At 44.1% G+C, this 24,983-nt stretch overlaps 1 protein-coding gene across 1 annotated transcript in view; it reads left to right on the top strand.

Moving 5' to 3' along the window:
• Positions 1–22,283, top strand: part of SUSD1 (sushi domain containing 1) — a 130,174-nt gene extending 107,891 nt beyond the window's left edge. The window contains exons 13-18 of the mRNA XM_038553300.1: positions 292–366; positions 1,166–1,262; positions 5,086–5,267; positions 11,724–11,763; positions 21,101–21,194; positions 21,525–22,283. Coding sequence (XP_038409228.1) covers positions 292–366; positions 1,166–1,262; positions 5,086–5,267; positions 11,724–11,763; positions 21,101–21,194; positions 21,525–21,803 — 767 coding nt within the window. The 3' untranslated portion in view covers positions 21,804–22,283. The remainder of the gene's footprint in view (positions 1–291; positions 367–1,165; positions 1,263–5,085; positions 5,268–11,723; positions 11,764–21,100; positions 21,195–21,524) is intronic.
• The last annotated feature ends 2,700 nt before the right edge of the window (positions 22,284–24,983 follow it).

Here is a 24,983-nt window from a genome sequence, read left to right as displayed (position 1 = left end):
CTAAGCTACCTAGGTGCCCCCGACAAGCTAAAGTACTGTTTCTTTTGGTCTCCTAGTCCTTAATTTCGCTGTAGCAGATTTCAAAGCTAGGGTTGGGTCGGGGGGGCATTCTTATTTATTTATTTATTTATTTACTTATTTATTTATTTATTATTTTATTTAAATTCAATGAACATATAGTATATTATTAGTTTCAGAGATAGAGTTTAGTGTTTCATCAGTCTTATATAATACCCGAGGGGAGGGCATTCATATTATATTGTCTTTTTCTCTTCCTTTCTCCCTCTGTAGATCTCATTCACTTGATAGCAACATTGAGAAGATTATATGAGATGAGGCCCATGCAGGACACAGCTAGTGCATTTGGTTAGTGCCTGGTGCATCTGAGCTGTGCTACCCACCAACCAGAATGGCGGCCTGTGCATTCATACCATGAATGTAACTACCAGTTGCATTCATACAAAGTTGCACTAGAACACTTGGTGTCAACCAGTCTCCTCCCAGTGGAGAGTCTATGTGGGAGACCTGGGTGTTGGGGAGAACAAAAGGAGGACAGAACAGTCTGTGATGGGAAAGGATCTAGAAGTCTGATATGCTGGTCTTCCCCATCAAATAGGAACCTGTCCAGCAAGTTAACCGTAAGGCTTGCTGTGTGTACCCTCTGTCAGCATAGGGGCATCCCTTACTTTTCTTACAAAAAGTTTATTTTGGTCCAATATATAACGTAAAATGTACATTTTAACCATTTCCTGGCACCAAATTTATTGGCATGAAGTCCATTCACAATGTTTTAAATCATCATCACTGTCTATTTCTGGAAACTTTTCATCACACCAAACAGAAACTCTGTTGATCATTAAGCAACTAACTCCCCCTTGCCTACCCACCCCTCAGTCCTGAGAAACCTCTAACATACTTCGGTTTCCATGAATTTGTCTATTCTAGATATTGCATATCAGAGGGGTCATACAATGTTTGTCCTTCTAAGTCTGGCTTATTTCACTTAGCGTAATGTTTTCAAAATTCATCCATGTGGTAGCAGAGTCAGAAAATGCTCATCGCATCTTACACGAACACTTCCTCTCGATGGCCCCATGAGGACCACTTTCATTATGCTTCCATTGTTTCCAATCACACCCTTTTCCTCTTTTCAACCTGTTTTCAGAGCCTCCACTTCCGGAAGTAGACTTTGTCACGGTGCATGGAGGGCCTCTACCACGGCTGAGACTGAGGAAGGCCAAGGAGAAGAATGGACCTATCAGGTGGGTAGTGGCCCCTTCTCTGTGGATGTCCAGTGGTCCTCATGGAGAGTTTTGGGAACTTTGGTTTGATCGAGGAGGGGACTTCTCCCTAGATGCTGCGCCTTTTTCTTTTTAAGATGTTATTTATTTATTTATTCATGAGAGACACAGAGGGGAGAGAGAGAGACAGAGAGAGAGAGAGAGAGAGAGAGAGGCAAAGGGAGAAGCAGGCTCCATGCAGGGAGCCCGACCTGGGACTCGATCCCGGGTCTCCAAGATCACGCCCTGGGCTGAAGGCAGCGCTAAATTGCTGAGCCATCTGGGCTGCCCTCAGACTGGGCCTTTAATTCCAACCAGCATCCTTCCAAATGATAGAGAGACTTCTAAGGGGTAAAGACAAGCATTTAGGCAGCTTAGCTCAATAAATTAAATCTATTCCTTTGGTCACCAGACAAGCGTTGATTGCATGTGACTTGTCAAGTATCATCCTTTGCACTAACATCTTCATGTACATCTCTCAGTGATGGTGGATTGGAAACATCATTTCATTTACCAAAGGCAGAATATCTTTTTCTTTCTTTAAGGATGGTCTTTGGGCGGCTGTAGTGGCTTCCAAAAGGGCCATTTGGATAATTCTCTTAATTTGATCACATATTGAGCTATGGGCAAGAAACTGTGTAGTTAATGACTGCTTCTGGGATTCCAGATAGTGTTAGGATGGAATTAATTCACCTGAGTTGAAGAACTACACTGTGTTCCCTTAAGCATTTTTATTTACAGGGTCATGCTTGGATTAGGAAAGCAGAATTACCCCCTTTTTTAGAAAGGAACGTGGAAGTTTCCCTGGAGAGATAAGCAACTTGCTCACAGGAATAAAGCAAGGACACGACAATAACCTTGCCTTCCTTGTCCTGACCTTCCTTCATTGCCTTACGTCATTCTTGACCTGTCAGTCTAATGACCCTTCAGTACATTCAGGGTGAAAATAAATGTGAGATATTATAAAATTATAAAAAAGAAAGTCTGGCTATATTATCTGTGGGTCCCTACCCACCTGCCCTCCCCTTTAAAAAAATTTTAAGTAGGCTCCATGCCTGTATAGAGCCCAACATGGGGCTTGAGCTTATGACTGTGAGATCAAGACCTGAGCTAAGATCAGGGTCAGACACTTAACCATCCGAGCCACCCAAGCATCCCTATGTGTCCCTTTATAATGAAACTTAGGCTTTTCCTGTCTTTCCATTAGTTTAAGTGCAGTAAGTTCTCAAAGGTCTTTCCAGGCATGGACATTGCCTACATTGTTCTGCTTCTGGATTCCTGACCAGTTACTGGAAGGTGCTGTAATTCTGTTGCTATGAGGAGAACAGAAGGTATGATATCACCGCCCGAGAGAATTTGCAAGAGCAAATGTGATATCTAGGCCACATCATTACATAAGGCAAAAAGAAAAGCCAAATGACAATCTATCCTTGTGGCTAATGTGCCCTCTGGTGCCTCCAAAACAGGAAGTGGAGATCTGTGAGTCATTCGAGGGAGGGTGGTGGTGAGAAAGAGGGGAGAAGTCTTTCCAGAACACTCATGTTCCAAACAGCCACAACTGCTTCCCTAACGTCATCAGGGTTAATTACCAACAGGCACACGGGGCAGTTTCCTCTCCCTGACTACCTGGTTTGAGCTGAGGGAGCAGCTTTGCTGCCGTGTAAGACAGGCCTGAGTCTTTGTTGCTGCATTGTTGGGGGTGGGGCAGTGGCTTGGGGCCCATGGTGGGATGGGGCCCTGGAACCAAAGCTCTCATCCTTAGCCTGGTGATCTCGGGTGAATGATGCAACCTGATCCTGGGCTGTCTTAATGCTAGTGTCTCCCACACTTGCCAACTTCTAGAAATCATCCAGAGTGCCTCATCAGTGGTACAAATTCTTCAATTCAGCTCCTGGAGATTTTGGTTCAGTAGGTCTGCGATGGGGGCTGGAAGTCTGTATAATTATCAAGCAACTCAGGTGATTATGATCACGCTAACTGGGGGAGACTGCTTTATGCCCCAAGAATGGTGCCCCTAAATGTCCAGAACCAAAGCTGGGCCTTGATCTTGCATTGGAACACCACCGTCTACGTGGAAAGGCAAGATGGCTTTGAAGAGGAGCTTGTGGACAGCATTTACTCTCTTCCCTGCAGCCATGATTCACGGAGATGTCCTCAAGTCGCCAGGAAAGCGTGTTGTCACAGGTGTTCCCTTGTAGGCAGTGGACGCTTAGTAAATGTCTCCTGGTGGCAGCAGCGGCAGCTCACCACCTGCAGGCTTTACCTTGTACCTTTTGTAGAAAGCTCTTTGCTCAAAAGTGAGCCAGACTTTGTGGAAACCAGGGCCCTGGGGACACACAGGATGTTTGGGATGGAGACTTTCCAAGTCTGATACCTACTGTGGTGGGGGCTCCCTTTTCTGCACCTAGTGACTCGTGGACTTTTAGGAAGCAGGAGGTGGGGGCACCCTGAGTGGCTCAGCGGTTTAGTGCTGCCTTTGGCCTGGGGTGTGATCCTGGAGACCTGGGATCAAGTCCCACATCAGACTTCTGTATGGAGCCTGCTTCTTCCTCTGCCTCTCTCTCTCTCTCTCTCTCTCTGCCTCTTGTGGATAAATAAATAAAATCTTAAAAAAAAAAAAAAAAAGAAGCAGGAGATGGGGCATTCGGAACCTGGAACAGGAAGTGTATATTTACTAGTAAAATAGATTATGTGGCCTCCTGGTTTGGAAATTACCCTAATCATATTTGATACTGATGCATGTTTTTCCCTCTTCACTGAAATGTCAACTCAAGAAACATTAGTGGGGAGGCCGTCACAGCCAGAGAACTGGGTAAGGATTTGCAAGGATACAAGAGTAAGTCACTTAAATCCCTGCTATCAAGCCTGATAGAGAAAGCAGATGTTCAGACACGTGCTGTTCCAGAGGCAGGAGGGAAAGGATGGAAGGGAGGGGTTGAAAAAGAAGGCATGGTTCGTCCTCTGCGGGGGGGTGGGGGGTGGGGGGGGTGGGGGGGGTGTTGTTTTTGTTTGTTTGTTTGTTTGTTGTTTTTTGTTTTTTGCTCTTACAGCTCCTTTCACTGCCAGGCTTTGTATTTGGCAGGATAAACAATAACCCAGCACGTGCACAAAGGGCTACTTGATGGCTGGTGTGCTTCTCCGTCCACATTTAGGCAAGAGTTTCACCTCATCCCCATGACATTTTACCCCCCTGGCTATTTTAGGATATCGTCAGACTGGATTAATGCATGGTGACTTGGCACTCCTTGCTTCTCATTTATTTCACATGAACTTTGATGTGTGAACTGGAGGGGGATCACATGAGTTCTGTTTCAGGTTACCATGTGATTGGAGCCTTTTTTTTTTTTTTTTTTTTTTTTCAGACTTAGGACATTAATGCTTCTCAGCAGCAGCCTCCATGTGACTGCTAAACCCTTTCCCCAGCTGGGCTTTATTCGCCCACGTGAAAACCAGTGATGAGTTCGGCTTTAGGCCATGGACACCCAGGGCAGCCATACGTGTAACAACTTCTCCCAGCTAAAGAGGATTTGCTTGGCATCCGCAGCAGCTGGAAGTTGAGATCCCTCACGTCGTGTCATGGGGCATTAGCGCCGTAGGTCCAAACTGGAGTTCCAGAAGCTGTTGGAGCTGTCAGACTGTAAATCCCCTGGGGGGGGGGGGCAGGACTTTTTCTTGTCCAGTGTTATATATCTCCAGTGTCCAGAAAAGTGTTTATCTTATAGCAGGTGCTCAGTAAATATGAATAATTGAATGAACGAATCTCCCAAGCAAGGGTCTGATAGACATTTTCTTTTCTTTTTTCTAGTTCATATCAAGTGTTGGTGCTTCCCTTGGCCCTCCAAAGTACATTTCTTTGTGATTCTGAAGGGGCCACCTCATTCTTTAGCAACACTTCTGATGCTGAGGGATATGTGGCTGCAGAACTACTGGCCAAAGATGTTCCAGATGATGCCATGGAGATACCTATTGGAGACAGGCTGTACTATGGGAAGTACTATAACGCACCTTTGAGAAAAGGGAAAGATTACTGCATTATATTACGAATCACAAGTGAATGGAATAAGGTATTCTTCTTTAAGAAGTCGTGAATTCTCTATTTCCTTCTTCGTGTGAAATGTAAATGTTTGAACATTTGTTTTCCTGGTATTTGAGACGGACACTGCATGGGCTAACCACTAAAATGTGTCACACACCATTGCCTTTCTAAATGTTGGGCAGGTGAGACCTTTAAGGAGGTTGATGGTCTGAACTTCCCACGGAACTTGGTTGGATCTGTGCTTGGACTGACCTAGCGTTGGTTCTTCCTCTTAAGCTTCACAAACGCCCTCATCCTATTGCCCTGCTGACGCCTGAGTTGGAGAGGAACGTCTAGATGTCACTCCTGCCAGCATGCTGCCTCCCCTCACTCTCTCAGAAGCAGGAAGGGGAGGCTGATGAACGTCAGCACTGCCCTATTTTCTGCTTCTGTGACTTGCTCGGCCACACCCACCTCTCCTGATCCTTAGAAAGCCTACATTATCCCAGTGGTTCTTTCATGAGACATAGGAACATATATTCATTGCATAATAAATAGATATAGTGAGCTGGACAGGCAGAATGGCAAGAGCTGAATCAGTGAGTCATGGGTGGAAGATCTGGAAGGACCGTTGTGATGGTTGCCCCAGGAGAACTCAGAGTATGAGATAAATTCATATGGATTGATAATGGAAACTAGAAACAGATTATATTACTTTTTTAAAACTTTTTATTTTATTTTATTTATTTATTCATGAGAGAGAGAGAAAGAGAAAGAGAGAGAGGCAGAGACACAAGCAGAGGGAGAAGCAGGCTCCATGCAGGGAGCCTGACGTGGGACTCGATCCTGGGACTCCAGGATCAGGCCCTGGGCTGAAGGCGGTGCTAAACCACTGAGCCACCCGGGCTGCCTCCAGATTATATTACTAATAATAGAAACATCTTTTGACTGATGAATTTGAGCCATCTTTAGTGTAAATTTGCTTGCTTGTTTATTTATTTATTTATGTTTATTTTTTTAGCATGGGCTCCACACTGGGTGAGGAGCCCAGCACAGGGCTTGACCTCACAACCCTAAGATCAAGACCCGACTGAGCTGAGATTAAGAGTCAGATACTTAACTGACTGAGCCAGCCAGGCGCCTGCCTCACATATTTAAAACTGAGATGTACTCTATTAAATTCTGAGTAGGACACAAATCTAATGTACCTCTATCATGCTTGATATTAAACCAGCGATTACTTTTTTTCTCTTAAGATTTTATTTATTTGACAGAAAGAGAGCACAAACACGAGCAGGGCAGGGAGAGGGAGAAGCAGGCTCCCCACTGAGCAGGGAGCCTGACGTGGGGCTCAGTTCCAGAACCCGGGATCATGACCTGAGCTGAATGAAGGCAGATGCTCAACCGACTGAGCCACCCAGGTGCCCCAGCAGTGGTTACTTTTAAGAGTATGTACAAGTGGCAAAGAGATTCGGTAGCATTTTGTGACAATAATGTAGGAATTAAGAATTGGCAGGCTAAAGCCCAGACTATATTTCCCTGAACTTGTTTAAAAGGTGTTTATGATGTAGACAGGCCTCCTTGCTAGAAGATTACCTGGAGAGCCTGCCTTGGCATTTCTCGCCACAGACATAGCACTAGCAGTACCATGTGACTGCAGTTTAGAGCCTGCTCACAGAGCTGCTGTCCCAGATTGAGACTTTGGCCTAAGAGGAACATTAGTACACATGGGCTGCCATGATACAATGCCGTAGGCTGGGTGGTCTCAATCACAGAAATGCATTTCTCACAGCTTTGGAAATTGGGAAGTCCAAGATTAAGGTCCCAGCTGACCTGGTTCCTTGGTAAGAGCCCTCCTCTTGGCTTTCAGACAGCTGCCTTCTTGCTGTGTCCTCGCCTGGTAGAAAGCATGCAATCTAGCCCTGGGCCGTCTTTTTCATTTTACCGGAACACTAATCCCATCATGGAGTCCCCACCTTCATGACCTCATCTAAACCTAATTACTTTCCAAAGGCCCTAATCTCAAGTACCACCATCTGTGGGGCTAGGGCTTCAAGATGTGAACTTTAGGTGACCCAGACATTCAAGCCATAACGCAGGTAGTGGAGTGAGAGGTTAGGATAAGAATCCTAGTTTATAGTATAGGGAAGTTTTCTGTAATGTCATTGATATCTCTTTTTTCATATAGCTTAGCAGAACACGTGCTTGGGCTTTGGGATGGTTAAGGAGACGAAGGGGTTTTGAAAACATTTATATTGGGACTTGCATTTTTGAATTGCAATTACTTCTCCTAAGGGGTTCCAAATCTGTTAGTGTTACAGTCCTATTCAGATGAGTAGTGAACTATTTATTTTTCTTTTTTAAACAGCTTTACGGAGAGATAATTCACATACCATATTAATCATCCATTTAAAGTATATCATTTATAGCATAAGGAACATAGTGATATGGTAATAGTGATATATATTTTTTAAAAGATTTTATTTATTCATGAGAGACAGAAGCAGAGACATAGGCAGAGGTAGAAGCAGGCTCCCTGAGGAGCCCCATGTGGGATTCAGGACTCGATCCCAGGACCCCAGGATCACAACTGGAGCCAAAGACAGACGCTCAACCACTGAGCCACTCAGGTGCCCCAGTAACAGTGATGTAACGGCACAGATGATAGTTACATTGGTGGCGAACATGGCATCTTATAAACTTGTCAAATTACTAAGCTGTACACCTGAAACAAATACAACATTATGTGTCAACTATACTCAAATAAGAAATTCTTAAAAGTAAAAATAGTTAAGATGGTGAAAAAAAAAATAAAGCATACAATTCAGTGGTCTTTAGTGTATTCACAAGGTGGTACAAACCATTACCACCATTTAATTCCAGAACATTTGGTAGTGGTGTATGTTGAATATTTGTTTTTTCATGGTGGGAAAATACATATAACAAAACTTACCACGTAAATAATTTTTAAGTGCACAGTTTATTAGTATTAAGTTCACTTAAGTTGTTATGCATCCAGTCTCCAGAGCTCTTTTCATCTTGCCAAACTGAAAGACTGTCCCCATCAAACAGAAACTTTCTCCTTCCTGCCTTCCCCAAACCCTGGCAACTACTCTGCTACTTTCTGTTTCTATGAATTTGACCACTCCTGGTACCTCATTTGAGTAGAATCATACATTATTTGTCTTATTTCACTTAGCCACATGTCCTTAAAGTTCACTCATGGTGTAGCATTGTGTCAGAATTTCTTCCTTTTGGCATATTCCATTGTATGTAAGCACCACATTTTGTTTAGCCATTTATCTGTGGATGGACACTTGGGTTGCTTTCATCTTTGGGCTATTCTGAATAAGACTGCTATGAACATGGGTGTATAAATATTTCTTTGAGTCCCTGCTCGCAGTTCTTTGGGGGCATTTACCAAGAGTTGGAATTGTTGGATCATATGTTAATTCTCTTTGTATTTTTTTGAAGAACTATAACACTATTTTCCACAGTGGCAGCACCATATTACATTCTCACTGACAGTGCACAAAGGTTCCATTTTCTCCACATCCTCCCCAAGACCTGCTGTTTTCTGTGTTGGTAATGGCCCTCCCTAATGGATGTGAGATGGAATCTCATTGTGGTTTTGGCTTCCATTTCTCTAATGATTAGCGATGTTGAGCATCTTTTCATATGCTTTTGACAACTTGTGTGTCCTCTTTGGGGAAATGGTGATTCAAGTCCTTTGCCCAGTTTTGAATTGAGTTATTTATTTCTTTGTTGTTGGGTATTAGGAGTTCTGTATATATTCTGGATATTAATGCTTTATGAGATTTGCAATGTGCAAATATTTTCATTCCATGAGTTGCCTTTTTTGCTCTGTCATTAAGTGTCCTTTGATGTACAAAAGTTAATTTTTTTAACATTCCATCTTTCTTTGTTTTTAACTCCAGTATAATTAATATACAATGTTATATGTGTACAATAGAGTGATTTAACAATTCTATGTATTACTCAGTGCTCATTGTGATACATGTCCCTTTAATCTCCTTCATTTATTTCGCCCATCTCCCACCCAGCTCCCCTCTGGCAACCACCAATTTGTTCTCTATATTTAGGAATCTGGTTTTTTGTTTGTCTCTATTTATAATTTGTTTTGTTTCTAAATTCCACATATGAGTGAAGTCATATGGTATTTGTCTTTCTCTGGCTGACTTACTTCACTTAGCGTTATACCCTCTAGTTCCATCCATGTTGTTGCAGTGGCACGATGTCATTCTTTTTTATGGCTGAGTGATATTCCATTTTTGTGTGTGTGTATCACATCTTCTCTATCTTCTCTATCCATTCATCTCTCCATGGACCCTTGATTCCGTATCTTGGCTATTGAAAATAATGCTGCAGTAAACATAGGGGTGCATGTATCTCTTCTTTGGGTAAGCACCCAGTAGTGGCATTATTGGATCCTGGTTAGTTCTATTTTTAATTTTTTGAGGACCCTCCATACTGTTTTCCACAGTGGCTGCACCAGTTTGCATCCCACTAACAGTGCACGAGGGTTCTTTTTTCTTCACATCCTCAAAAGTTCTTAATTTTGAGGAAGTCCAGTTTGTCCATTTTTTCTTTTGCTGTCTATGCCTTTGATGTCATATCCAAGAAATCATTGCTAAATCCAATTTGCTGAAGCTTACTCTCTATGTTTTCTTTTTTTCTGGGTCCTACATTTGGATGATCCATTCTGAGTTAATTTTTGTATGTGGTGTTAGGTCGGGGTCCCACTTCATTCTTTTGCATGTGAATATCTAGTTTTCCTGGCATCATTTATTGAAAAGATTTCCTTTACCCATTGAATGTTCTTGGTGACCCCTGTCAAAAATTATTTGACATATATGCAAGAGTTTAATCTCTGGGCTCTCTATTCTACTGTATTGGTCTATATATCTGTCTCTATGCCAGCACCACATTGTTTCGATTACTGAAGCTGTGCAGTAAAATTTGACACCAGGAAGTTTGTTTTCCAGTTCTTCCAGTTTGTTTTTCCTTCTGTGTATCCGTTCCAGTAAATAGCATCACCATGCTCCCATTTGCTAAGACAGAAATCAAGGAATAATTCTTGTCTTCTCCCTCTTTATCTTTTTGTCTAGTACATCATCAAATTCTGTCAATTCTTTCACATTAAAGCTGTATAAAATCATCCTTTCCTCTGCTCCCTTAACAATGTTTAGCCTTTGGCATCTCTTGCCTAAACACCAATTGTCTTTTTTTCCCTTTTTTAAAGATTTTATTTATTTGAGAGAGAGAGAGCACAGCAGCAGGGAAGGGCAGAAGGCGACTCCACGCAGAGCAGGGAGCTCAATGTGGAGCTCGATCCCAGGACCCTGGGGTCATGACCTGAGCCAAAGGCAGATGCTTAACCCACTCAGCCTCCCAGGCGCCCCTGAACATCAATTTTCTAATTCATCTTCCTGTCTCTTTGCTCCAAACAACTGCCAGAATGAAGTTTATAAATTGTAAATCTGGCCATGACACTCTATTTTAATGAGCTCCCTTCTTCCCTTGGCCCATTTCTCTCCTTTAATACACTCAATTCCCTAGTACCTGCCTTACTACTTGAGGTCCCTTTCACTGGTTATTCTTGAATATGATTTTCCACTCGATGCCCTTGATACACTTAGCATCAATGCAAAGTTTAGTCACATTCAAGAACTTAGGGCCATTTCAAGCATTCACCAGCATTTTTCAGTGCAAATATATATATATATATATATATATATATATATATATATATATATTTAAATTTTTCAATAAAACCAGACTACCCATTTTGTCACTTGAAAGAGAATCTCCTTTTGAAGTTGGAGGAATCTTTCTCTAACCCCTGCTATTTAGTTTCCTCTGGGGAACATTTTGCTGAGTAATCTCAGTATTCCTAACAGACAAATATGCATGTAATAACTGGAAGAGAAGAGAAGGTATCTCATTCCAGTGTGTTTGTGGGTCTTGGTCAGATAAGTATCATCTAGACCGGTGAGGTGTTATTACTTACCAAGAGTTCTCATAGTCTTGCCTGTCCCATGTATCACTGTCACTGTCCTATCACTGTCACATGGATGGGACCTCAGAATCTTTTTCAGCAGTTGGTGCCAGTTGCTCAGAGCTGGGAAGGAGAATGAAACTCATTGCCATTTCTGTTGTTTACCCATAGGGCATGCTTTTTGAGATCTATTGAGAAGCCACAGAACTGATCCCTAGGGTTCCATGCCAGTCCCTCAAATACTTAGTGATCATATGGCTAAATTATTAGATGTTCAAGCTAGATGAGGATATTTTAATCCAGATTAAGAAGAAAAAATAACCCACTAAACTTTTTGGGCCAAAATGTATTCTTTAAATTGATGTTATGTGCTGCCTCATTAAATGTGTTGCTGCATTTCTCTTTATAGGTGAGAAGATGCTCCTGTGCAGTTTGGGCTCAAGTGAAAGGTAAAAACCATTTTCTGCCTAAGCCTCCGGTCCTCCTTTCTCCTCTCCAGTCTGCAGCATCAAGTTTATATTGATGAGATTTCTTTTAAAATTGCCACAGGGGACAGAAACCCATCTCATACTAGTTTAAGCAAAAAGCCACAGCTGCAAAGGATGGGGTGGGGAGCTTATGGACCTCGACCCAAAGGGGCATCACGAGGATTCCAGGAACTGACACTTGGGACTTGACTCCATGAGAAGGACAGTCTGTCTTTGTCTCTGCTCTCTGTTTCTGAGTTGGCTTCATTTTCTTCTATAATAAGCCATGTGATGGAGAGGGCTGGGCACCAGCTGTGCAGTTTAGCAACTTCAGTGGGAACAGAAGGTTTTTCAGTTCCGGGAAAGGATCTTTTCTCCTAGATTAAGGGACTGGCTATGGGATGACTAGTGCTCCTCCTAGGGAACTATGCGCTATGCGCTATGCGCTAAGCCCCTGGGATTTGGGGCTTACTCATATGGTTGGTTGGGGGTAGATCAGTGTCATTGATAGCCACACCAGGATTGCACTGAGAGGCAGACCTGATCCCCATCAGGAAAAGAGGCACAGAAAAACATGTTGGCAGATCAGTACAAAGAGCTGCAGCATTTTGGCCATTTAGCTGCTTTGCATGTACGCACACATACACGTACACTTTTTTTTTAAAAGATTTTATTTATTTATTTTAGGGAGAGGGAAGAGAACAAGAGAGAGTGGGGGGGCAGAGGGAGAGAGAGTCCTAAGCAGACTCCACACTGAGCTGAGAGCCTGACGTGGGGCTCGATCCCCTGACCCCAAGATCACGACCCCAGCCAAAACCAAGAGTCAGATGCCCAACTACACCACCCAGGCGCCCCATGTGTACTTTTAAGAAAAACACCCTCCATTATGGAAGAATAATACTCTATACAACCAAAAGTGGAGCTCGAGTGGAAGACAGCTCGAGGGTGGGTCTGTTATTGCATCCAGCTCCAAGACCAGGCTCCCTGGGGACGGTCCATGCCTCTTGATCAAATCCAGGTGGACTTCTCATGGTCCCTTAGCAGTCTGTGACTGAATGCAGAATGTACGTAAGCATCTTCAAACCACAGCATTTAACATGAAAGGGGAGCCTGGGTAAGCTCAGTAAGCACTTTCATTTAGAAAGGAAGAAAAGATAAAGTGCTGTGCCATGGACAGGGGGCCCATGACAATGACCACATCCTGCTGGATGGGAAAAGCAAGCTTCCCTTGGCCTGGCAGCAGAGGGACTCACATGGTCACTTAGTTGGGCCGCCTCAGTCTTTTCCTGGTTCTGCCTGATGGGAAAGTACCCTCGTCCGTTTCCTCCAGAGCTGTTTGTACATAAGATGCAGCAGGAAGGAGCTCTACCGAGGGCTGTATAGCTTCACATGCCTTCCTCGCGCAGGCAGCTGTCCAGGTGGGAGACTGGCCTCGGGGATTGAGCAATCGCAGCTCAGTGTTTGCCAGACGTGGGATTTCCCTGGCAGTACATCTCTTTAAACCAACAGGCAGCCAGCCAGTGGATTTGATTCCCAGGAATTCCATTAGTTTGTAGCTAATACCAGAAACCTTGTCAAGTTTATGACCTTTGAATCTGGACCTTTTCTTTGTGGTCTAGGAGTCCTAGCAACAGCCTGAGGAATTTTGCTCTTAGCTTGGAGTATCAGTTTAACCCCTTACATCCTGCCCCTTACCTCAGAGCAGCGTGAAACAATAGGCTGGGGTGGTAAGGAAGTGCCCATATAACCCTGCTTCCAGAAGGATTCCAGCTAGGGGCACTTTACAATGGGGGATCTGGTACCTTGTCAGTAGAAGGTGCTTAACAGGAAATGATTGGGAGGGACCTGGAGAATTAGGCTTCCTTCATTTGTCTGCTTATCTTCTAATGTTATTTCCCATCTTTTTTATCTCTATTCACACCTACTTCAACGAGAGCAAGAGGACATGGCCTTTCTCCTGGGCAAAGCACATTACCTGACCATCTGCCATCTTGGATTGTGTTTGCCAGGCAGCAAGGGTCTCCCCCACACCCCTCCACTTTCTTGAGATATAATTTATGAAGCATTGAGTTTAAGGTGTACAATGTGATGATTGGATCTCTATTGCAAAATGATCCCCATTGCCCACATAATTACCATGTGTATATATTCGTGTATGTGTGAACATTTAAGATTTACTCTCCTAGCAACTTTCAAGCATATAATACAGTATTCATTATAGTTACCATGTTGTACATCATTAGGTGCCTGGTACTTACTCATTTTATAGCTGGAAGTTTGTGCCCTTTGGCCAACACCTCCCCATTTCTCCCTACCCCCCAACCCCAGACTCTGGCAACTACCAGTCTTCTATTTCAATGAGTTTAGCCTTTGTAGATTCCACATATAAATGGGATCATATAGTATTTGTCTCTGACTTATTTTACTTAGCATAATTAGTGAGTCTCCCTTCACAGAGATGGGTGCTGTTACACTAATGCGTGTAGATAGGCTAAGCTTCCTGTCCTAGAATTTCAGTGAAGGCCACAAGAAATAACCACATGCTCCAACAAATGGAAGTTTTTCAGCCAGTCCATTCCCTGAGGCTCTGGGGGTGCGAATGCAGTTCACACAAAGAAAATAGGTGCTTTATCAAAAGAATGGAGATGTGCAATCATCCTGGACAAGCACAGAAGCTCCCAGAATCCACAGCCTTCAGCAGCTGTTTGATATGGTTAGCAGACACTCAAACTGGGTGGCAGAAATGGCCAAGGAGCTGGCTATAGTCATTCTACTGTGATTAAGCTCACAGGAAGGATTTCGCTTTGGAAATATCTAAGTGGTTTGGTAGTACCTTTTTTACCCCCCTCAACTTAAGAATCAGTGTTGAAAGAGAGTTCAAACCTTGAAAATAAAACTATTAGAAGGCTCTAGTGATAATAGAAGAACCCACTGTTATATTGAAATGCTGAAGGCAATTCTGAATCTGTGTATAAACTTGACCTGTGTAAAGTACCTCTGATAGTCTCCTTTTGCAAAAATGTGGACGACTGCCATCTCAGAAAGTAATTTGGAGAGAGCTAGGATCCAGATTAGTCCTGAACTTGTTCTAGTTCATCTGTGCCAATCAATAGCCCCATTCTGACCTTTGCCCAGTGACAAAGTATGCTATTTACCTTATGCAGATCACCCCTAAAAGAGTTTTGTGATGATTACCAGGGAACCAGCAGTTGGTTTGAGGGGGAAATGCAGAGGCCTGGGCTTCCTTGCTTGAGCCTTGCTACTAATCAGCCGAGTGTCTTTGAAATTATATTTAACTTGGCTGGTTCTCAATTTCCTCTTACCGAGATCTCTCAGATCCCTTCCAGCCACAAAGTACTGACTCTTTGATTTCTTGAGTCACAAAACAAGTCATCTGATATATGTGAGATGTTCACAAACGGTATTCATAGAACATTCTTGAGTGATAGGAGTAACCCCTGAGTCATTAGTGACCACTCCCCTTTGCCTTTCAGCCCACATTTTATACGTAGGGTATGCCCATCTCATGTCTGGGTTCACCACACCCCCTATTCCCCCAGCATAGGCCTTTATATCTGCAGCATAGACAACTGGCAAAGCCTCTTTTTTCCTCGCCCACCATGGTGTTCAGGGGTTCCTTCTTCACTCCAGCCTACACTCCTGACTCATATTTCTAAACTGCAGTGCCGATTTGACTATTTCCCCTTCCAGAGTTCTCTATTATGTTTTAGACTGATTTCCAAGACATCAGTTTGACAGTGGCATACCCTTCTAGTGACCTCTCTCCTTCTCCGTTTGCAGTGATGTACTAGCTCTTCTCTGGCTAGGCCCTTGCCTACTTTCCTTAATGTCTTTACTCATACGATTACTTGCTTATTTCCACCTGGATTGCCCTATAACCTTCCTGTAATCTCTGTTTATTAGCTTACTACAATCCCATCTGTTCGTCAAGATTACAATCAAATGCTATGTCCTTCCTGAAGCTTTATTTCCTCAATGGGGTAGGACCTACCTCTCTCCCCCCCATCTCCCTCTCTCCCCATCCCCCTTGCTCCCTCCCCGCTCCCTCCACATAGGCTTTCTGCCACACTTTATTTTTTTTTAAGATTTCATTTATTTATTCATGAGACACACACACACACACACACACACACACACACAGGCAGAGACACAGGCAGAGGGAGAAGCAGGCTCCATGCAGGGAGCCCAATGTGGGACTAGATCCTGAGACTCCAGGATCACGCCCTGGGCTGAAGGCAGGCACTAAACTGCTGAGCCACCCAGGGATTCCCCTCCTCCCTTTTAAAGATATCTGCCACACTTTAGAGCAACTGGTGCATTTGTCTTTTCTTACTAGATTTCATACCCCTGGGGAAGAGCATTTGAAGAACTGGAGCAGTGCCTGGTACACATTGGTGCCTCATCAGAATTTAGTGAATTGTGTTAGATGATTACGGTCAACCAGAAGTAGAGCCTGATGAAAAGCATAGCACAGTAGGTACAATACTTAAGCCAGAGAAGATTTACATCAATATATAAGCCTAGTGTGTACATATGTGTTTGTATATGCGGTGCAGATGTATGTATACACACAAACACGCACAGGCATACCTTCCACCTTCCTCACTGCGGTTGGCAGAGTTATTATACAGCCTCACAGATTCCTGGTGTACACGCACCATCTCTCAGTTACTCAATCAAAGGCTATTCTGAGTGTTGCTGAGAAAGGATTTGAAGATGTAATTAAGGTCCCAAATAGGGAGATTATCCAGATGCACCTGACCTTCACATGAACCCTTTAACTCTGGATCTAGAAGTCAGAAATGGGAGATTGGAGATTCAAAGGGAGAGATGGATCTGACATCAATCAGGGTTTCTCCTGCTGCCTTTGGAGATGGAAGGAACCACATGGCAGCAATGTGGGTGGCCAGTGGCTGACAGCCAGTAAGTATATGGGAACCTTAGTCCTACAAGTGCTATGAACTTGGAAGCAGATTCTTCCCCAGAGGCTCCAGAGGGAAATACAGCCCACCTGACACATTGATTTCAGCCTTAGAAGACACTGAGCAGAGGACCCAGTCACAATGCACCTGAACTTCTGGTTCCCAGAACCGCGAGCTATGAATGGGGGCTGGCTGCTAAGTTTATGGTGATTTGTTAAGCTGCAATAGAAAATGAGTTCAAAAGTGTTGCCGATTCATCAGGTGATACTTATCTCTAAATTAATCTACTTTGATCTCCTTTGTCCTCTGCATGGGATTCAAATAAGGAGACCCTAAAATAGCAGAGAGAAGTTTAACACACTAAGTAGAAGTCACAGTGGTAATTTTGTGTACCTTTTGGAAAGTGGACTTGTTGCTTTCAGGAAGTGCCCTTGCTCGTGTAAATTCATGAAAAAATGTCCACAGCCACAGGAAGTCCTCAAGCTGTTACAGAGCTTGAGAGTAGGCATAGAGTCTTTCTAACTTGTTCTTCAGCACCTGTGATATTTGCATTAGTGGAAGAGTTAAAAGATACGCCCACAGAAGCCCTGTCACGCCTCCTGAGCACTCTACCTCCTCAGGGAGCCACCCTGAAGAGAATGACAGTATTTTAACCTAATGGTTTTACTCTCTCCAAGAATGAGTCACTGCAAATCTGTGCTATAACACATGATTTACTCCAGTTTCCGAAAGAATATTCTACAAGTAATTCGGGGGAAAAGGAAGCATGATTTTATAGCATAAAACCGTGAAAGGGAGGGAAACCAGAAGACGGCAAAGCTCTAAAAAATGTAATTCGAATTAGCCTGCTGTAAATTTTCTCAGCGAGGAATTAATTGGGAAAGTCCCTACAGAAATCTTGTGCGGCTACACTGTGAGTGCTCTGGGTTGGATGGACTCAGATTTTCACAGAGTACATACACAAGGTAGACCAAGAGACATGTACCAGCAAGAACCATGCCTGGAGCCAAAACCCAAGTCATGTTTTGCAGAATAATTAAAAAAAAAAAAAGATGATTTTCCAATATTTACATCCAGAGTAAGGAATAGCTGGGTGGGCCTGTTGCTTAGGGTAAATGATGTTCTGCTGGTGGGTGGTCAAGAGAAAGTCAAGTCTATCAACTCCTACTTTGCCTCTGTCCTGTTTGTGAGGGGACATTTAAAAGCAGGAGAAGAGCTCACTGCTTCACATAAATTAAAGCCTTTTGACCCAGATGCAGCACATTCTAGCAGCTTCATACAATTTGCAAATGAGATGGTGAGCCGCAGCAGCTGATCTTTAAGAAATCTTGAAGAGCAAACCTAAGTAGACCAGAGAGGAGCAAAGAACATGGAACTTTGGGTGAGGAAGATAGAGTTTGCAAAGCGTAGTTGAGGATAACTTGAGGTCAAGGCCAGGCAAGATCTTTTAAGAGGTGGCTCTGTGGTAGAAGCAGCAGCAGATCCCAGCGGTGAGCATCATGGTTTCTGCATTAATAAATATGCTTAAGGCAGTTCTTACCTGTTTGAGATAAATATTTTAGATAAGTATTCACTTACCCTTTGATCTAATTCTTTTAGGTTTCAATTTAATCTGTCTGGATTTTATTTTGGCATATACAGTTTAAGCTCTAATGGTCAACATCACTTTATTCTAAATGGTCAGTTTTCTCAACATGAATTATGAAAAATATATCATTTCTCCTAATGACTTGAAGCAGTAGCAAAGCAACAATAATGAACCATACATAGCCAGCACTTGCCAGCTGCCTGCTGTGTCCTGGGCACAGTCCTGACACAACTTACCTCATTTATTTCTCACAATAACCCTATAAAGTGGGGACTATTATTATCATTCCCATGTTGCTAAATCAGTCCTCAATGAGGAAACTGAGGCACAGAATGGCTGAATCACTTGTCCAGAATCCACAGTCAGGGTGTTCAAATACAGACTTGGACCACCTGACTTCGATATTTAAGCTTGGAAGTTATTTGATATACATGGGTTTGTTCCTATGCTATTTTGTTCCCATGTATTCATCCCTATGCTGATTCTGCACTGTTTTAATATCCAGTAATTTAAGTCACTCCTCTAATTTTTTTTCTCTGCTAATTTCTAGTTTACCCACAGCTCCTCCTTCCATCTTGTAGTGTGGCTTCTTTCTTCTGGTTACTAAAGGTAGCCAAACAATACAAGCCATGTTTTTTCTAGAAAGTCTCTTGACAACACTTTCTGAGGTAATGGGTTTTGCAGAGGTTTTTAGCAAGAACTGTATTCCATGGCTGCTTTTGCTGGTGCCAGCTACCCTGTTAGAGAATAGAACCAAACTGCACTTACCCCCGTCGTGGAGATGGAGCAGTGCCAATCAATACAACTTTATGCAACGATGGAAAGATTTTAAAGCTGTGTTGTCCAGAATGGTAGCAACAAGCCACATGTGGCTACTGGGCATTTGAAATGTGGATTTGAAATCGAGCACTTGAACTGGTATGATTGAGAAACTGAATTTTTAATTTAATTGGAACTTATTTATTTTTAATTTTTTTAAAAAAGATTTTATTTATTTATTCATGAGAGACACACAGAGACACAGGCAGAGGGAGAAGCAGGCTCCTCACAGGGAGCCCCATGTGGGACTTGATCCTAGGACCCCGGGACCACACTCTGAGCTGAAGACAGACGCTCAACCACTGAGCCACCCAGGCGCCCTAACTGGAACTGATTTAGATTTAACAGCCACACTGTGGCTAGTGGCTACTGTGTTAGTGCAGATTGGGTGATGGAAGACTTAGGTAGCAGCAGGCTCCCCTGCCAGCCCCCTTCTCAGATGTGCCTCGGCAGCCAGGGATGAGAGTCAACTGTGTTTCAAGGCCCTCAAGCCCAGGGGCTACTACTTTTTCTCTCAAGCCCCTCCTCCTTACCTAACAGATCTTTGCTCGTTTACTGTTTCAGCTCTTCCCAGGCAGTAGTGGATGGCCCAGAGGGCAGACTAACGTGTGCCTGGGGCATCAGTAAAAGGAGGGCACCGAAAAATGAAATGATTTGATATTCCGACAGTGACAATCACAGCAAATCATCTGGCAAAATTTGGACTTCGTTGCACTTCCTTACCATTCTTCCATGGCTTGGCTGTGTTTTGTTTTTGTTTTTAATTCTATACGTGCAGCATCAGCCCCCACGATCTTTGCAGGGTCTGATGGCACTATTGCACACAGACTTTTGTTCTTTTAAAGAAGAGCTTGAACAGCTATGGTCCGAGCTCCATCATCATCGGCCTATGCAGGAAAGGGCAGGGCCTGGCCCCCTAACTTCTGATGACCTGCTCTGCTGGAGACAGAGCTGGGCTCAGATCTGCCCTGGGAAAGCATGGTGTTGTGGTTAAAACCAAAGATGCTGGAACCAGACAACATGGGTTTGGATCCTGACTCTCTTGGTTCTCAGCTTGTGACCTTGGATAAGTTGCTGAACCACTCCATGCCTCGGTCCCTCATCTGTAAAATGGGAATAATAACAGCACTCAGTGTATTGTTATTACGCTGGGCACTATGATTGTAATACCTGGTTCTATTCTTATAGTACTCACTAGGTGGCTAGGAGAAGTCATGAGAACAGAGTTTGGCATATTGTAAGTGCTAAATAAGTTGATTGCAAATTAAAACGAGACCTTTGGTAGAGAACATGATGCTCTGATTCAGTCACTTGGCTGTTTTTTGGTTTATAGCAACTCAAGTGTGGGTGTTTTTTGGTTTATAACAAAGGATCTCCCTGGGGTTGGCCTATGATACACCCCAAATTAGAACACATGTATTTTAGAGAGCTTCTCCATCAGTTTTCTTACTTCATCCTCATGGCAACCTGCCAAGCGGAGCAGGGAGGTCCTCTCCTTGTTGGTGTGTTGGGAAAATGACATATCCTATCCGTCAGAGAGGATCTGTTTGCTGTGTTTGACCACTGGCGCTCCCTAATCATTTTCGGAGCAAAAATCCAAATGTTGTCAGGAGTTCTTCCTCAATGCAAAAGAAAGCTTCCCATAAACACTTTGAGGAGCAGTTAACTGGGAGAGGACCAGTACAAGCAGCACAGTCTGCTGTACTTATATGCACAACAAGATGAGCTATTTTATCCCTTGTAAGTTGAGTGTGGCCTGGTTTTCCATTTCCTTTTCAGAAATACCTGGGACTGTGCTTTCCTTACGCCCTGCACCCTCAGGGCTGACTCGGAGGACACAGAGGCACTCTGGGCATTCTTGGGATGGTTTGTGAAATGGGGCCAAGCCTTGGGTTAAAACGGAGTGAGCACAGGTGCACGTGTGCTGTGATTGCGTGCCGTGGGCTCAGTGTGTGGTTTTGTCCCGCAGACTCGTCATTCTTGCTGCAGCAGATGGTGGGCGTCGGGCTGGGATCCATGGCTGTTGTGATTATTCTCGCATTCCTCTCCTTCTCAGCCGTGTGGTATGTGAGACTGACATTTTTGAGAAATGAGTGGAACGGCGGAAGGATGGGGTTAGAGTCCTGAAGAACAGCTGGGATTGAGGAGGGTCAAGGGGGAGGTGAGGAGAGGTGGTCCTGGGCCCAGCCCTCAGCAGGTGAAAGGCCTGGGCAACTCTACACCTCAGGGCAGGGGCGGGGGGGTGCCCTTCTGGTGCAGAAAACAAGCAGGATCAGTAATAGGTGCTCTGATGGCCCATGCTGTTTCCCATGAAGGTACGTGAGCTGCACGTACAGAGGCATCAAGGCAAAACCAAAGTGTGTCAATGATCTCTTTTCCTCCCCCACGTCTAGATCACAGACGGGCGCTACGTGAGCAGGATGCGCTGCTGCTGGGGCAGATGTTATGACAGCTTCTCAGGTGCCCGCCCACACAGAGGCCCCACGTGGCTTCCATCCAGGTGTGCGTGGGTCTGCAACTTTTTCCATTCCCAGCCTGGCTCCAGTTCTGGATTCAAGATGCTGACTATCCCTGTGGAACCACCCCTCTCAAGAGGAGGAAACTCTGGAATCGCTGACATCTTCTCTGCCTGCTACACAAGCAGTTCTGTGTCTGTGAACTTGGACCTTTGAGACACAACGTAACCTTGACCCCAGGCTACGGATCATATGGGCGGGAGCTTTGTCTTCCTCTGAGTGGGTCCTGATTGTCTGCTCTTCTGGACTTTTGAGTGCAAGAGAGTCTCTGCAACTTCCTTTGCAGCATCTCTGAGCTAATTTGGAATCCATCCTTTTACGATGAGCAATGAGATGGACTTAAGTTTGAGCTGGAATTTGCCTTTATAAAGGAGGTCATTGAAAAGGATAGAGATCATTGACGTAGGCAACCTGCCCAACGTTTTAGAAGCAACCCCTTTCCTACAATTAATTGACATCCTAACAGACAGTATGCTAAGCTGGCCACTCCGGTAAGTTCCCTGCAATGCCTCTTAGGCAGCATGGCTTTGATACGGATCCATTGGTCTGACAGGTATTCAAAAGCCATAAGTTTTCATTCCAATAAAAATATGCTGTTAATTTAGGTGGTTTCTCTCTTCCACACCACCATTTATAGCAGTCTTGGCTAACTTTTTTTATAACCCTCTCTTAAAAACGCCCCGTGTCTTCCCTTTAGATGGGATGTTCATATAACGGTGGGCTGAAACACCGTCAAGCCCAAGGCCAGAGTCTGTGTGTTCACAGGGAAGGGGGAAGATGTGAGTGACCTGATCTCCCCCTTTACCTACAACCGCAGTAACGATGACTGTTACTTTTTCAGGAACCATGACATGTTAGATGTAAGGAGCCCTGGGGCTGCTGTCAACTTGCTCAATTTACAGATGGAGTGAATTAGATTTGATTTTTAAAGCCTCAGTCAGTGTTCTTTACCTTTCTTCCCTGATGGCATAACTCCAAGGCCCAGTAAAAAACGAATGGAGCAGAGACATGTGGCTTTCCTAAGTGACAATAGTATTCTCCTCCCTTCCCTCTTTTTCTAGGCCTGGAGAATGAAAAGCACGGGGGAGGAGAATGGGGCACAGTTATATTTTACAGCCTTGGGGCCCAGTATATTTGAATGTGGCTCTGGAATTATGTAGGGCTGCAGTCCCAAGGGAAAGGGGTGATGTTCCTGACGGGTTGGGCTGGTGTGTCCTCTCTCCCCTAAATTCCTGGGTGTCACATCCGAGTGATCTGGGCTTATGGGCAGATGTGGAAAGGAGAGGAACGATGGAAACTGGTGGGAACTATGAGGCTGCCTTGCCCTGGGAGACCAGGCTCGAAGTCTATCCCCTCAACTGGGAAGAGTGAGAGAGAGGGAAGTGATGTCCTGCCACTCGGGTGTCAGTGACAGCTGCCGGCCCTGGTCCTGTCAGCACTAGGCAGTATTAGGAATAATTGTCCTTTGTCCTCTGAGGTACTACCTTGGACTACAACCTAGGATCAGCATTTAGAACCTTTCGGGCTCTCATCTGAGGTGGCTGACAGAGAAGAGTTGTCAAAAGACTAATACAAATAGTTTTCCACTTTTAATTTTTACGTGCAACTATTCAAACTGTTTCACAGACTTTGAATGACATTTGGCATCATTACAAATTACCGTGGTTAGTGCAGGGTAGGGTCCCTGATGAGCAAGGATTTCCCCGAAAGCCTCCTCTATGCAAAGAGAGAATCTGAACTCCCATTATTATTCTTATTTTCCTGGTTCTGTAAACACAAGATGTTTCTGCAGCCCCCTTAATTTCCAGCTCCAGACCGAGCTGCCAAAGAAGTGACTGTGGTCCACAGGGGAGCCCGGCAAAAATTGTCACTCAAAGGAAGAAATCCCACTTGCTTAGTATCAGAAGTTTCTGGTTAAAACAACTAAGTATTAAGTAAAATATTAGGTAAAATGTACTTCTGGGTACAGTGCAGAAGTGTAAAACAGTTTATGAAAGAAGAATAAAATAACCAAAAAACACCCATGGACTTTTCCCCTGCCTCTAAATGTTCCAGACAATAGGCCAGAGTTGCTCGGGAGTATTAACAGAAGCAGGCGCTGAGCATTGGCGGAAAGGATGTACCATCTCCCTGCGGCTCTCATCATTTTCTGATAAACATGAGGGCAGCTAGGAGTTCTCTAAGTTCGCCTAGTAGCTTTGCCACCATACTGTTCTTTGTGTCCCAAGCAGACTCTGGGTAAGGTGGGGAGGGCATCTCAGGAGGCCGGTAGTGGGCCTTCCGGGGGGACGCAGGGTCTGGCTGTCCAAGGACCGGTCAGGCCGACTCAGAGTTGGGTCTGAGTGTCACTAAAGAAATCTGGGTCCAGGCTGGGGATGGAGGAAGGATCTTTCTCTTATTAACTGTCTTGGAGACAGTGTGTAGAGGTGAGCACTACGACCCAGTTGTGAGTCCCCTTCTAGATGAGGAATCAAAATTGGGCTTGCCCAGCTATGGAGCAGATTGTTCTGTGGCTGGAGTGTGTGTGTGTGTGTGTGTGTGTGTGTGTGTGCGCGCGCGCATGCTCCTGTAGTTTTGATTTATCTCCACTGGAGTTTTTGTTTATACACATTCTTCCATTCCATCCTCACAATACTTGTGTATGGTGGGAAGGTCAGGGGTTACCATTTTTTTCCCACTTTAGAATGGAGAAATGGGTTCAGACAGCTGTGCGACCTGAACTGTGGGGCTGAGCCTTCTTGTTGCAGTCTAGTCCATTCCTAGGATTGGCCAGGCCTTGAGCTAACCTTTGGACAACAGCTCTTTTGGTTTTGGGGAGAGTCAGGTCTTTGCATTTCCAAATATATATATATTTTTTAACCTTAACTACTAACTATAACTTAGCTACTATAGCAGAGGCCTTTTTATATCTATCTTTTCACTATAAGGTATCTCCCCACTCACCCCGCCCACATCACTTTTAGAAGGAGACACAAACCACCAAACAGACAGAGGTTAATTAGGGGAAATAGGTAGTAGTCGGTCTCTGACTCAAGACCTGAAATTGTAGCTGGGCACTTAACCAAGACCAGAGCAAAAGTGACTATCTTGCAGTTCCACATTAGCTTGGAATCAAGTTAATGTTTAAATTGATTTTAAAGGAAGTAAAAAAGAATCCGCAGTGCCCCCCTTTTTATTGCTGACCTCACATTCGGATTTTCTTTTTTTCTTTTTAAATATTTATTTATTTATCCATGAGAGATACAGAGAGAGAGGCAGAGACACAGGCAGAGGGAGGGAGAAGCAGGCTCCATGTAGGGAGCCTGATGCAGGACTCGATCCCGGATCCCAGGATCA

Source organism: Canis lupus, chromosome 11, assembly GCF_011100685.1.
Source record: "Canis lupus familiaris isolate Mischka breed German Shepherd chromosome 11, alternate assembly UU_Cfam_GSD_1.0, whole genome shotgun sequence".
Classification (NCBI taxonomy): Eukaryota; Metazoa; Chordata; class Mammalia; order Carnivora; family Canidae; genus Canis; species Canis lupus.
This window is presented reverse-complemented; position numbering and strand designations above follow the sequence as displayed.